This window comes from Hippocampus bargibanti, linkage group LG07, assembly GCF_051943395.1.
Source record: "Hippocampus bargibanti isolate YZ-2025 linkage group LG07, ASM5194339v1, whole genome shotgun sequence".
Classification (NCBI taxonomy): domain Eukaryota; kingdom Metazoa; phylum Chordata; class Actinopteri; order Syngnathiformes; family Syngnathidae; genus Hippocampus; species Hippocampus bargibanti.
This window is the reverse complement of record NC_142740.1, coordinates 25,601,894-25,615,550: the sequence shown is the minus strand read 5'-3', so window position 1 is coordinate 25,615,550 and position 13,657 is coordinate 25,601,894. Positions and strand designations below refer to the sequence as shown.

The 13,657-nt window shown below is 41.3% G+C and overlaps 1 protein-coding gene across 1 annotated transcript in view; it reads right to left on the bottom strand.

Annotated features, from left to right (window-relative positions):
- Positions 1-26: 26 nt before the first annotated feature.
- The window catches only part of atf6 (activating transcription factor 6), a 43,916-nt gene continuing 30,285 nt past the window's right edge, over positions 27-13,657 (bottom strand). Inside the window, exon 16 of the mRNA XM_089000349.1 lies at positions 27-3,071. Within this exon, the coding sequence (XP_088856475.1) occupies positions 2,875-3,071 (197 nt within the window). The 3' untranslated portion in view covers positions 27-2,874. The remainder of the gene's footprint in view (positions 3,072-13,657) is intronic.

Below are 13,657 nucleotides of genomic sequence, written 5' to 3'. Positions count from 1 at the left end.
ATGACAATTGGGGTTTCCAATAAAAACAACAAAATTCAAAATCGTCAAAATAGTAAGTACTGTACGTTAATTGAAAACACGACAACAGGCGATCGGCACAGTGCTAGCTGTTAGCTTCTTTTAGATGAATTGAGTGACAGCTCATTCCTGGAATCGAGACTCAGTTAGCGTCGTTTTTACCATTGGGAATACTCCCAAGCATTTCCAGGAGTTAGACTTCGCTCAAGAAAAAGTGAAAATGACGCGAGTTTGACTTTCATACCTGTCAACCTTGGATAATAGATGCTCGTATAAATGATTACAATTCCCGTATATAAATTGTCGTAGGCCGTACTTTATTTTAAATAATGATTAAAAAAAAACGCTAACAAGCGGAAATCTTACTGCGCATGCGCAGTAACCTGGCGTATTACTAGGCTTTTCTGGTTTCATAAATTGGCAGGTATGACCGTCAACTGATCCTTGCACCTCACACATCTATCGTCAAATTTAGTAGTCAGGAAATTTTGAAATATGACTTTAATGCAACCAAAAATGACACATCGTTTTTGCCAATGAAAAAGCGGATAACCTGACCTCAAGAACATTTCTTCTAATGTGTGGCCATAACAGGACATTTTTTGCCTTAAAGGACAACCGACGTCACTTTTTTGTTTCTTAACTGACATCACAAAAACGTTTTATAGCATCTAAAATACCAAAACATGCATTATGATATTTGTATTCAAATGCAAAACACCAATAAAAATGACTCAGTGTCCAAAATCTGCAAAAAATTGAGCTGCGAATTAGGCATTTTCAGAAAGTCCCGCCCCTGTTCGTGACGTCACACCAGACGTCTTGCATTGCTGGAGAATCCAAACAATGGCTTCAGATTCGGAGAATATGCTTTCTTGTTACACATCCAGTTATGAATATGATTCAAATAGTTCTGAAGAGGAAAGCATACATGTTTGCAATCGATTAAATAATTTATTCAGTGCCATTTTGAGGCGAAATGTCTCACCCAAAAAGAGGCACAAAATGGCCACCGAGCTGTTGTGAGGAATGAATCAGCCCGTTTCCACAGGCTGATAAATTCCTTCCATGGAGCTTGGACGCCCCCTTCTGGCGGCTTTTGGGTGCAACACGAGGTTTTCAGACGAAAAAAGTACAGCAAAATACATTGACGTGATGGAAGGACTGCTACAATGTGTCTTTTTTTCGGTCAGGGGCGTTCCTTTAGTGACGTCACGTACGGACTCATCACCAACTCAAAAACAAGACTTCCTGAATATTCAGCGCGAGTCTTAAAACGTAAAATATAGCTATATGAGGTTGAATCTTATTAAAATACGCTCAGAAGAAGTCATTTGAAGCCATTTTAAAAATTATGGACACAACTTGTCCGGAGACGTCGGTTGTCCTTAAAAGAGCCAAAAAGCAGAGGCGTAGACTCCCCAAATTTCTGTTACCACCTCAGGCTAAATGTAGTTAAAAAAATCTCTACTCCCATTTCGAATATAGTGAGTCAAAAATTCCTAATTGTTTTGTTATTCTTTGTAAAAGGGGCTGTGTGCAACCCAAGTACACCGAAAATGAACCCGTCTGGGTGATTGTTTGAGCAAAAAAGAAAGCAGGTGTCAGTTTAGCTTCAGAAGAGGACAAAGACAGATAAAAATCCACAAAACAAAAAATGCACCAAAAAATACCGCATGAAAATATGCATACAGAAAAATCCAGTGTTTATTTTAAGCATATGCACAAAACACAAATTTTTCACATTGTTAAAAACTGGCTTGCAGTGACGCTGGGAATCAAACGCTCCAAGAAAGTTTACAAATGAAAAAAACAGATGTACTTTTTAACACTGTGAAAAAAACAATGAATTACTTCTTAATTGGAAGTCAAATCTGAACATTCCAGACCTGTACAACAAACTATGTTTTTCATAACATTTACCTTGTTTTAAATTCAAATGCTGCAAGTGCACGATACAAAAAGGGCAGAATAATTTCACATATTTTTCCTGAAAAGATAAACTTTTTCCATAAAAACAGACACGCGGATAAAAACATACAATGTCAAAGGCAAAGGAAATAAATACGTGCATCTAAATATGTTCCAATATTTTCCAACACAAACAACACATTCTTCATCGAGAGTATAAAAACAAACAAAAAGAAAACAAAGTACATCCAGATTTTGGTCACATGTCCGAGAACACGTGACTTCCTGAGGAATCTGTCTGTAGCTGCGGAGAGAATCGACTGGAATACTTTATAATTCAAGAAAGGTTTTTCAGCAAAAACGCCAAATTCAAACAAATCCCAAATCGGCAGATTAATTTTTTCCATATTTAACTAATTCACTGCGAGACGTGGGAAAAGGAAATGCTGCCCCCTTGTGGAAAATAAAAAAACAATTGGCATAGGCCATGACCAGCGCTTTATGGGCACCCAAGCATGAAAAAAATAAAATTCGGAAATCACGCTCTATGTCATATTTTCAATTCCACAATAAATGTGGGAATGGCAGTGAATGAGTTCAAAAAGATGAAAGATGAAATGTTTTAAACAGCCCTTTGCTGAGCTAATCTTGAAATAAGGAGCAACAAGCAGTGGACCTGTGTTGCTAGAGCTGCTATGGCGCATTTGTGTTGTGACGGGGTGACTCAGGGTTCATTGTTCAGCCCCCTGCTGCTAAGCAATTAGCCGTACGTGAGATGTTTGAGGTTATGTGGGGCAAGTCAGTGAAACTACATCAAGGAGCTAGCGCCCAACAAGTAAAAGTCTAGCATCCGGAATTCGGGCCATGATCAAGAATGTGCCTTTAAGGCTTTCGTTTTTTTTTTTTTTTTTTTACTCCCCCTAATGGTCATTGTCGACGGTGACCCTAGGCTGACCCCATGAGCACACCGACGGGAGGTGAGGCCTGGGTCTCTGCTCTGGAGTCTTGATAAAAATTTTGCGTGCGATTGACCCTCAGCTCCGGTGGGATGGTGGCCGAGCGGATGTGGAGGATTCTGGTGTCGGTCACTTCGCAATCAATCTGCATCATCACCTCAAATTCCTTGTCGCCGATGACGCTGTCTGGAAGGGGAGAGGAAGATATTAAGTCATGTGCAAATATTTGTGCAAAAGCAGAAAGAAAACACAGCGGAATTTGTACTCGTTTCAACTTTATTGATAGTTCAATGGCAGAGTGTAGACTGAAAGGTTAAAATATCCCATCAATCAGGCTCCATGAATAACCTGCACAGGGACATAATAACAGTTCACCCATCAGTACAATTTGAAGAGAAAAGACAAGCTAGGGAACCAGCTATTAATGAAGTTTTTGTGTGTCTGCCTGGATTGAGTGAACGCTGGCGCGTGTGCCTGCCGCTGCTCACCTGTCGAAAAAATATCCCGTGACTGTAAAGTGTCCTTGAGAGTTTTGAAAGGCGCTTATAAATGAAATGTATTATTATTATTTAAAAAAACTCTCTTCTTTCATCAGAAAAAAAGAGTAAATTACTAAGTTATATCGGTCTGGAGTTATCTGAGCTCGAAATGGGGGCCGCTGTACAAACTACAATACAATACATAGATATTGATTTATATAACGCTTTAACAACAGTTGAAGCTGGAACAAAGCGCTAACATGGACAAAAGGCAAACGCTGCCCCCTCGTGGGAGGGAAAAACATCGCCAGAGATCTGACCAGTGCTTTATTGGCACCCCCGCAAGAAAAATAAATAAATAAATTCGGGAATGGCAGTGAATGAGTTAGCAGTTGTCAACTTTTTTTTTACACTTGTGATCCTTTTCAAAACATGTAAACTTCATTCACTGCCAGACATGCAAAAAATGTATCCACTTCCGTGCCAGGGTTTTTGTCATTGTCACTCAAATTCTATGAACCAGAGAATATTGATTTTAGGAGTACATAAACATTCAATGCAGCGTAAAAAACTTAGACTCTCTTCTTTCATCAGTAAAAAGAGTTAATTCCTAAGTTATATCGGTCTGGAGTTATGAGCTTGAAATGAGGGTGGCTGTCGAAAATATAATGCAATAAATACATACATATTGGTTTATACAGCGCTTTAACAACAGCTGAAGCTGGAACAAAGCGCTAACAATAAAAACTGTAAATGCTGCCCCCTTGTGGAACGGGAAAAACATCACCAGAGGTCTGACCAGTGCTGTATCGGCACTCCACGTCCTATTTTCAATTACCAAATACATTTGGGAATGGCTGTGATTGATTTAAAAGGCGGATAGATGTACATTTTAAGTAAACCGCGCCTCAATCATGTAAATTGTAAGCAATAAGGTGAAAATCCTTTTTTTTTTTGGTCCATGTAGTTAACTATACAAAAATAGTTTGCTATTAGCACTCTGAAATCGCTCCGCCAACCCTCGTATGACATCATCATGACACCCCTCCTGAATTGAAATAATTTCAAGTTTGCAGCGCGGCACCGTGAAACAAAATGGCTGCTTTTCGCACATACACAATCAACAGGTTCCTCAACTCTTCGTTTTATAGCATCTAAAATACCCAAAACACGCAATAGAGGACAAAAGCAGTCGGCTGCCATTTTGTTGTTCGCAGAACGGGCTCGTTCGCGAACGACACATCACTCATTCGTGTATCCTGAAAAAAGTGTGTATGCAAAGGTAAAATTTTCATAAATTTAATGTTCCTAAACCGAAAAGTTCGTAAGCCAAATTGTTCGTAAACCGAGGTAGCACTGAATTTGCGTCCATATGAACCCGCTCGGCATAAATGGGCTCATTCGTTTACTGTTTCAGCTCCTCAAAGCCGAGAAAAGTCTGAGAAATTATTTTCAACTGGAGGCTCGCTGACAAAAGGGGGAGTATGGCGGTGAGTCATGCTGGATTTCTCCCTCGCAAAACGGCTCCTTACGAGAGCTGGACACGCACATTTGCGAGGAAAAGAGTGGCGCAGGTGGTGGGGGGCAGGGGTTGCCAGACCGTAACTTACTTGAGCGATCTTTTCAACATTGGAGAAAAACATCCACCAAATCCAAGCACGCTTGTAAAAAAAAAAAAAAAACCTGAAAGGAATTTGTGAAGATTGATACGAATGTCACTTTGAAAGTCCAATCCGATTCATCAGAGTGATTCAGGAGGGAATGCAATGAAACGCTACGTTGACAGAATGATGAAAGCAAAAGTGTCAGACCTGCGGAACATAAGCGGGAAAGATTGATGCCCCCCGCCCCACCACCTTCAGTTTTTTCACAGACACCGACCGCAATTGTTTGTTATTGTTCGCCAGCGCTTTGTAAATATTGGTTCCATTTGGTGTATTTTTTTTCCCTCCCTTATTGCGTCCGCCCATTGGACTGACTGCCTGACATAGAAACGATCCACAATTAAATGGTAGACAGAGAAAACCAGTAACAACAAACATGAAAAAAGTTTTTTTTTCAGCCGACATCTGTACTTCTTTGAAGGTGTCAGACGTTTTGTTCCTCATCTGAAAAGCTTCGTCAGTGAATTAAGTTGTGCTGGTAACTCTGGCCCCATAGATAACTTTAATGGATAGAGGTGGCGGTGCCAGACCTCTGCTTTGATAGGTCCCTGCTCTAAGGTTGGGGGGGGGGGGCAGTGGACTACTCTCTGAAGCTAATCTGATTACAGTGATACCTTACGAATTTAAAAAGTGTGTAATGAGGTGATACGAGGACTAATGGGGCTTTAGCATGCTAACAAGGTGATGCTAATGCCCCATTAGCATGCTAATGGGGTGATTCTAATGCTCGTTAGCATGCTAATGAGGTGATGCTCATGCCCCATTAGCTCTGGTATCACCCCATTAGCATGCTAATGCCCCATTAGCTCTGTTATAATTAGCATGCTAATGCCCCATTAACTCTAGTATCATTAGCATGCTAATGCACTATTAGCATGCTAATAGGGCATGTGATGTTAATGCCCCATTAGGTGATGTTATGCTAATGAGGTGCAATAGCCCATTAGCTCTGATGTCACGTGATTAGCATGCTAATGCCCCATTAGCTCTGGTATCATTAGCATGCTAATGAGGTGATGTTAATGTTACATTAGCATGCCAATAAGGTGATGATAATGTCCCATTAGATCTGGTATCACCTCATTAGAATGCTAATGAGGTGATACCAGAGCTAATGGGGTAATCAGAGCCAGGCATAGAACATTCGGGGCAATCAGATGAGCTTCATGGAGTAGTGTACTGCCCCCCACCCTAGAGCAGGGACCTATCAGAGAAGAGGTCTGGCACGGCCACCTGTGTTTTACCGGCACAACTTTAGTTCGCTGACGAAGCTCTTCGGATGAGGAGCGAAACGTTCGACACCTTCAAAGAAGTACAGATAACGGCTGAAGAAACCTTTCAATCGATGGACCACTCCCGTACGACTGAGAGCCTACGCAGACTAACAAACATGATATAACCTTTTGCAGCATAAAAAAGGGGAGGGGGGTCTCGTACGAAAACCAATCCACAAAAGTTGGAATACATCAGGAGAGCATCAAGCGCTTTAAAAGCTGCCATATTTTTTTCCATCCGTCTGTGCAAACCATCGGACTCCTCCAGCAACTTTTGCTGCAGCTTCTTTACAAAGTTCTCCTCTGGAAGGACAATGGCGGAAGTTCCCTGTCCGGCCTACAAGATTCCGCAGGTGTTTATGTCATTAAACATCCGTCCTGACGATGACCTCATCTGCCGTTGAGATTCATCCTTCGCACCTGCGCCGAAACACACTTAGCAGACCTCTTTGGATGGGATCCAAGCAGAGAAATCTGTTACGCTCTACGGCGATTTAAATGCCAGAGCCATTCTGCTCGTCTCCATGCAGCTTTGTTTGATCACGCTTTCATGTCGGTTTGGTCTGTAGACGCTGTTCTGAACGAGAGAGCGGCACTTTTGCTCCTGCAGATGTGCTTGGGCTAGCACATATTTCAGCCACATATGCAAATCCACAAATCGAACTAGCACACATTCGCATAATGACACGTGCTGAGCCAGCCACAGGGTCCTTTCTTTCAATGCACAAACCATCTGAGATTTAGATTTTCATGTGAAGCTTGAACCAATACCAAATCTCAAATTTTAGGACGATAAATCCTTCATGATTCATCCGTGAAAACGTTTGACTCCTTAGTCTTGAAAAAAGAATAAAAAATGTGAAACACAAACACAAAAATATTTCCTTTGTTGCAGAAAAAGTCCACAATCGACAGGCCATTGTTCTTGAACCCCTTCTCCATCCATCTGACCCATCCATCCACCTGACCCATCCATCCACCTGACCCATTCATCCATCCACCTGATCCATCCATCCGACCCATCCATAAGACCATCCATCCACCTGACCCATTCATCCATCCACCTGACCCCCATTCATCCATCCAACCGACCCATCCATCCATCTGACACATCCATCCATCTGACCCATCCATTTATCTGACGCATCCATCCACCCATCCATCCTCCGATCTGCTTAATCCTCACAAGGGTCGCAGGATGTGCTGGAGCCTATCCCAGCCATTTTCGGCCACTCGGTGGTGGGACACACTGAACCGATTGCCGGCCAATCGCAGGGAACCTACAACCCTTTGTGCTCAAACTCACACCCGGGGAAAATTTAGAGTGTTCCTTTTTAACCTGCCACACATGATTTTTGGAATGTGGGAGGAAACTGAAGTACCCAAAGAAAACCCATGCATGAAAGCACATGCAAAATCCATGCAGGGAGCGTGCAGCCAGAATCAAACCTTGGACCTCTGCCCTGTGAGGCCTGCCGCGCTAACCAATCAACCACATGACCGCCCACCCCTGCCTCAACTGACCTAAAATTTCAGTTTTATAGTTGTTCCATCATTATACACAAACACACCAATTTTCATTAAAATCAACATGTGCTTGGTTCACACCATTCAACGGAATGACCCCATAACACTACTAGAAAATGGGCCTTCCAAAGAGAGACGACTCCGGTGTCTAAAGTGGCCTGTTAACAGCGTGCTTCAAAAGTGTCTTGAGAAGTCTTTGCGAGGGGTAAAACATTGTAAAATTGTTTTATGTGGCATAAATAGGGGCTACCTCCCGCTCCCTCGCAGTTATAAGTGGCAGACTTGTATTGGATATCAGGAAGAGAGGCTGCCTTTCCCAATGAGACGAAAGCTGGGTGAAATGCGACGCTGGTGAAAATTCCAGTCACTTTCAGACTGCCGGTTTGTTAAAAACACATGTCAGAAAAGATTACACGACCGTTTCTGCGTGCCGTTTCTGGCTCCACAAGTCCATAAAATGATCACTCGGCAAGTCAGTAGGTGTACACTGTACCTTTGTATTTTAGCATCAGCTAGCTAAAGTGGACTTTGAATATAAATGCAGGTTAGGTTGACATTGTGAATCTGCTAGCTTGACGGTATGCCAATTCTTGTTTTTGTTTCGAGACGTCAAACTCCACTTCATCTACTCTGTTATTTTTAAAACAAACCGGCCATTCTAATAATGACCCCGTAATTTGCGGGCGACGATCAAAAGGAATCGCATCCCATTGGAGGGGACCTTATTTTTGCATTCCTTCTTAGTTAACCCTCAATTTTTCAACAAATTACCCCAAATGCTCCAAAGGGAAAAATGGAATAACCGCGAAACAGCATCAGACTGTGCGGTGAAGTTTCCAATTCTTCACGGTCTCTTTCGCTCCTTTACCAGATTCCATCTGGAGGTGTTTCCACAACATTGCAGTGACACAGCAAAGCTGTTCCCACCTGATAAAGGGCGGCAGGGTCTGGGCTAGTAATCTGGAGAGCCATTTTTGAGAAGATGCTATCTGCCGCACCGGCGCCAACGCTGAAGGAAATGTTTACGGGTAACCTGAGAATGACCTCACATTTTGAACATGAGAAAGGATGACTTAGTACTACCATCATTAGGGTTAAGGTCTACGAACCAAAATAGGAGCTAATATAAGTGGTCAGCAGGAAATTTTTCATCTGAGATGGTTTTGCATGTCTCTCAAAGTATTTTGCTCCTTTCACATAGTCAAATACAACATAAATGCATTTTACGAGATTGTTCCTTTTGACTTAAGAGCAGAAATTTGAGATGTGAGCATGAGACGTAATTTGGCGAATCATGAAAAAGATTGTTCTTATCGGGGAAGGCAAAGCAGTGCTTTTTAAGTAGCCTTTTCACACACAAGGTATCGTATTTTCCGGTGTATAAGGCACACTGGAGTATAAGGCGCACGCCAATGAATGGTGTATTTTCAAACTTTTTCCATATATAAGGCACACCCAACGTTAAGGTGCACGTTCCATCAATGAAAAAAGGTTTCCAAATATATAAATGCCATATTTTCCGCTGTATAAGGTGCACCCAGCTGAATGGTGTATTTTCAAACGTTTTCCATATATAAGGCGCACCGGATTATAAGGTGCACCTTCAATGAATGACAAAAAGTTTTCCAACTATAATATTTTCCAAATATACAGCACACCACATTATAAGGCACTACAGTAGAGGCTGGGGTTACGCATGACTTCTTCTACAGGGGGGAAATTGAGTCGGTGGCTGCTGACAGTAGTTGCAAGACCTGTTCTGGCTCAATATTACTTCACATATATGGCACACCACCATATAAGGCACGGGGTGTTCTTATAAAGAAAATAAAGGCTTTTGGGTGTGCCTTATACACCGGAAAATATGATAACTCAATAAGCTTCACATAATTAGCAGTAAATCATTTCAAAGCATTTTCAAATAAAATTGACAACACATGTTCCAACCATTCCCCTTTTAATGATCTTATAAAGAATTAAAAAACGCATTTCCCCCCTTATATAGTCCTATTTTCCAGTTTTTTTTCGTTTAAAAGTAAATTATTCTGACAATGATTTTTTGGGTGGGGCAAATAAAAAAAATCCTTTGGGCCTAAGGAGTACAAGTTGTTCAGGTTGTTTTGGATTACTGTGGGGGGTGGGGTTATACGGTTTTCCCTGAAGTTAAAAGTGTGCAATCCCTTTGTGGTACACCTGGTTCAAATTTGGCCGTACGAACCTTGGAAGAAGCCAAAATTTCCTTCCCCTCTACCCCCGGAATTGTAATTATCTTTGAGGCAGAATTGGTCATACTTCTCCTATATTAGATCTCAAACATTCTTCCCTCTTGCAAATTCATACAGCGTACAATGTCTACCAGTAAATGGCACCAAGGCCCATTTGACTTGGTTCGAACAAAACGAGAGAATCAATCACGCTTGTGAACACTCGCCTGGGGATGAGCTGTTTAGATTAGCTAAGTAGGAAAATCTGAATGCAGCCCTTTACCTTGAACCTCTCCCCCCCCCAAGCATCTTCTCCGCAGCTAACCGGAGACCGCATGTACGTACTCTCAAGCGTAAATAGACTGTCTCTCGCGGTTGATCCACCTGTAAATGATGTCATGGCCCAAAACCTTTCCTCTCTTCCAAACATGTCGCTGCCATTTGATTGAGCTACTTTCGAAACTTTACAGCTCATGAAATAAACACATCGAGCAGTCCTTATAAGGAGCCACGGCTCGCGTTGATCCGATTTCCGCGAAAGTCCGAACCTACATATGCAATATCGAAAGTGATGCCGGTGGGTTGTTCACCGAAAGATTACTGTGCATTAAGTTTGTCCACGTCCAGATGAAAACCATTTAGTGACTGGAAGTGAAAGACATTCCTCAAAAGGGAAGCTGGAAAGAAATCACGATACATTATGGAATAATCATGTTCCACTGAGAGAATGGTGTCGCTCACCCAATTGCATTTGGGGGTTATGGGGAGAAAAAAAAGAACATCTTTTAAATCCACTTTCCTCACGCGGTATGCGGGAAAGCAGTGTCATATAAATGGGTCACCATCAACACTTTAGGTTGCTCATCTTGCAGCAGCTGCAAGAGCGGCTGCTGCGCTTGCATCTGTGCTAACTTAAACTCCTCGGCCTTTGCTAGCAAGAGGCAAAATTATCACCGCAGGTGGAAGCTTGAAAGAGAAAAGCACATGACATGTACACATGAAAGATTGTGCAGAATTGGAATACAGACTCTCCGCAACGTACGAACGGTCGTTTGTAAAGTGAATTTGTTTATAAGTTGCTACAGTGCTATATTTTGTATGGAATGTATGTTTAAGCCTTATATTTAAGGCTTATATAAGTATATTTAAGGTTTATATAAGTATGTTTAATCAGAATCAGAATCAGAATCATCTTTATTGCCAAGTATGTAGAACACACAAGGAAATTTGTTTCCAGTCGAACACGCTGCACTAGTATCATCATCAAAAAAATTGCAAAGAAGCACTATACAGTTCAATTTGGGCTAAGGTTTGTATATGTAACCTGTATTGGTTTGTACTGAAAAATAAACATTTAATAAACTACATGCTATATTAAGAGATGTACATGTACCACAGGAGAAAATACTAGATACTGTATGTTACTACAAAAATGTTTGTATCTACCGTTGTTCGTAACTCGAATGTTCATAAGTAGGGAAGCACCTGTATTGTTTTCTGAAATTTTTACATTTCATCCTGAATTTAATCTTTATCTTGCCAATTAGCTTAACTCATTCGCTGCCATTCCCAAATGTATTCAGTAATTGAAAAGTGTGACATGGCGCGCCATTCCCAAATTTGTTCAGGTTTTGTTTTTTCTTGCGGGAGCCTTTTATCCATGTTAGTGCTTTGCTTCAGCTCTTGTTAAAGCGCTATATCAATCAATATGTATTATATTTTGGACAGCCGCCCTCATTTCAAGCTCATATACCTCCAGACCCATATCATTTAGGAATTAACTTTTTCTTCCTGATGAAAGAAGAGAGTCCAAGGTTTTTAACTCTGAATTGAATGTTTATGTAGTGCTAAAGCTCAATATTATGTGGGTCCTGCAATTTGAGTGGAAATGACAAAAACCTTGGCACTGGAGTAAACACATTTTTTGTCTGGCAGTGAGTGAGTTAAAAAAACAAGCAGAAAGACCTGCCTGCACTATTTTCTGCCATTGTAATGGTCAATGTGACCGAAAAGAACAACATTCCCACATGACAAGGCAAACCTACAATAATGTTTATCTTCAATCTTTATCACAAAGTAAAATAAAACTGAAAAAGAAAAAGGAGTATATTCATAGTGGTTAAGCCTCCATTGTAGTAGTTGCCTTGAAAAAAAAGATGCTATTGGCAACCTGCCATCGAGACAAGATAAGAAAAAGCAATGGAGATAAACCCGCCAGTGCCAGACGACGACTTTCAACACGTCTCCACTAACGCGCTTTTGGAAATGATGCGGCAAAATCTTGGAGAAGAACTTTATGAACCCACAGAAATAAAACATGCGCACTTGAAATGAATCACAAGATGGGTGAGGGCCAAATGCTGACCTAAGCGTAACGGACACCGCCGGTCGGGGTCCACCGCTTTTTCTTTCCAAAAGACTCAAGGAAAAGTCCCGCCGTATCCACCAGCGACTGCCTAGAGTCGCTGTGCGAGATTAGATAAGCGAAGTGAGCTTTGTAAATCCTCAATTGTAACCTAATGCACCTTTTCCGTCAGTGCGGTACTCGCGACCTCTGCTTAGTTTGGGCTGGCTGATTTTTTTTCTATTTCAAACTGTGCGATGGGAAACTGCGCAAACCATGCCGCATGAAAAACATCGGTTCGAAAAGAGAATCGCTAACAAACAATAACAAAAAACAATGGTGGAGAAGCCGTTCTATAAATACATCTCAATGCTAGCTCTGTTTACAGAAGACCACACGTGGCAACAAAAACAGGCTGCTGCAAAAAAAAAAAAAACAGAGACTATGGAGTCCAGAAACCATGATAGGGTAAGCTAACGGTATTTATTTTAAGCCCCCCCTCCAAAAAAATCTCATCGGCTGGAGGAAAATCTATCACTGTGGAGTAGGACAATACGGCATTGTATAGAAAGGGGATGTTAACTCATTCACTGCCATTCCCAAATTTACTTTATGTATGTATTTTATTGTATTTTGTACAGCCACTCCAATTTCAAGCTCAGATAACTGCAGACTCATATGATTTAGGAATCAACTCTTTTTTTCTGAGGAAAGAAGAGAGTCTAAGGCAGGGGTGTCAAAGTCATTTTTTGCCGCGGGCCACATTGTAGTTATGGTTTCCTCTCGAGGGCCGTTATGAATTTGGGGAACCCATTAGAATGTTTAAATCCCTTGAAATATTACATGTAGAGCACACAGCAAATTAATGAATAACTCGTTTTCAAATTTGAAGTCAAGAATAATGACTTTTATTGTGGTTGACATCCAAAAATATGACATTTTGGCTCAGATTTTAGCAATCATCATGGAATTTAACAAGTTTGATTTGCTTTTGCGGGCCGAAAAAAATGATGTGGCGGGCCGGATTTGGCCCGCGGGCCTTGACTTTGACACCTGTGGTCTAAGGTTTCTTACGCTGCATTGAATGTTTATTTCATCCTAAAACTCAATATTCTGTGGGTCCTGCAATTTGAGTGAAAATGACAAAAACCATGGCACTGGAGTGGACAGATTTTTGAATATCTGGCATTGAATGAGTTCAAGTGAGGACACTATTTACTCAGTATGCTAATTTAACTGGAGTGGACACGTTTTTGCACATTGTCTGACAGTGAATGAGT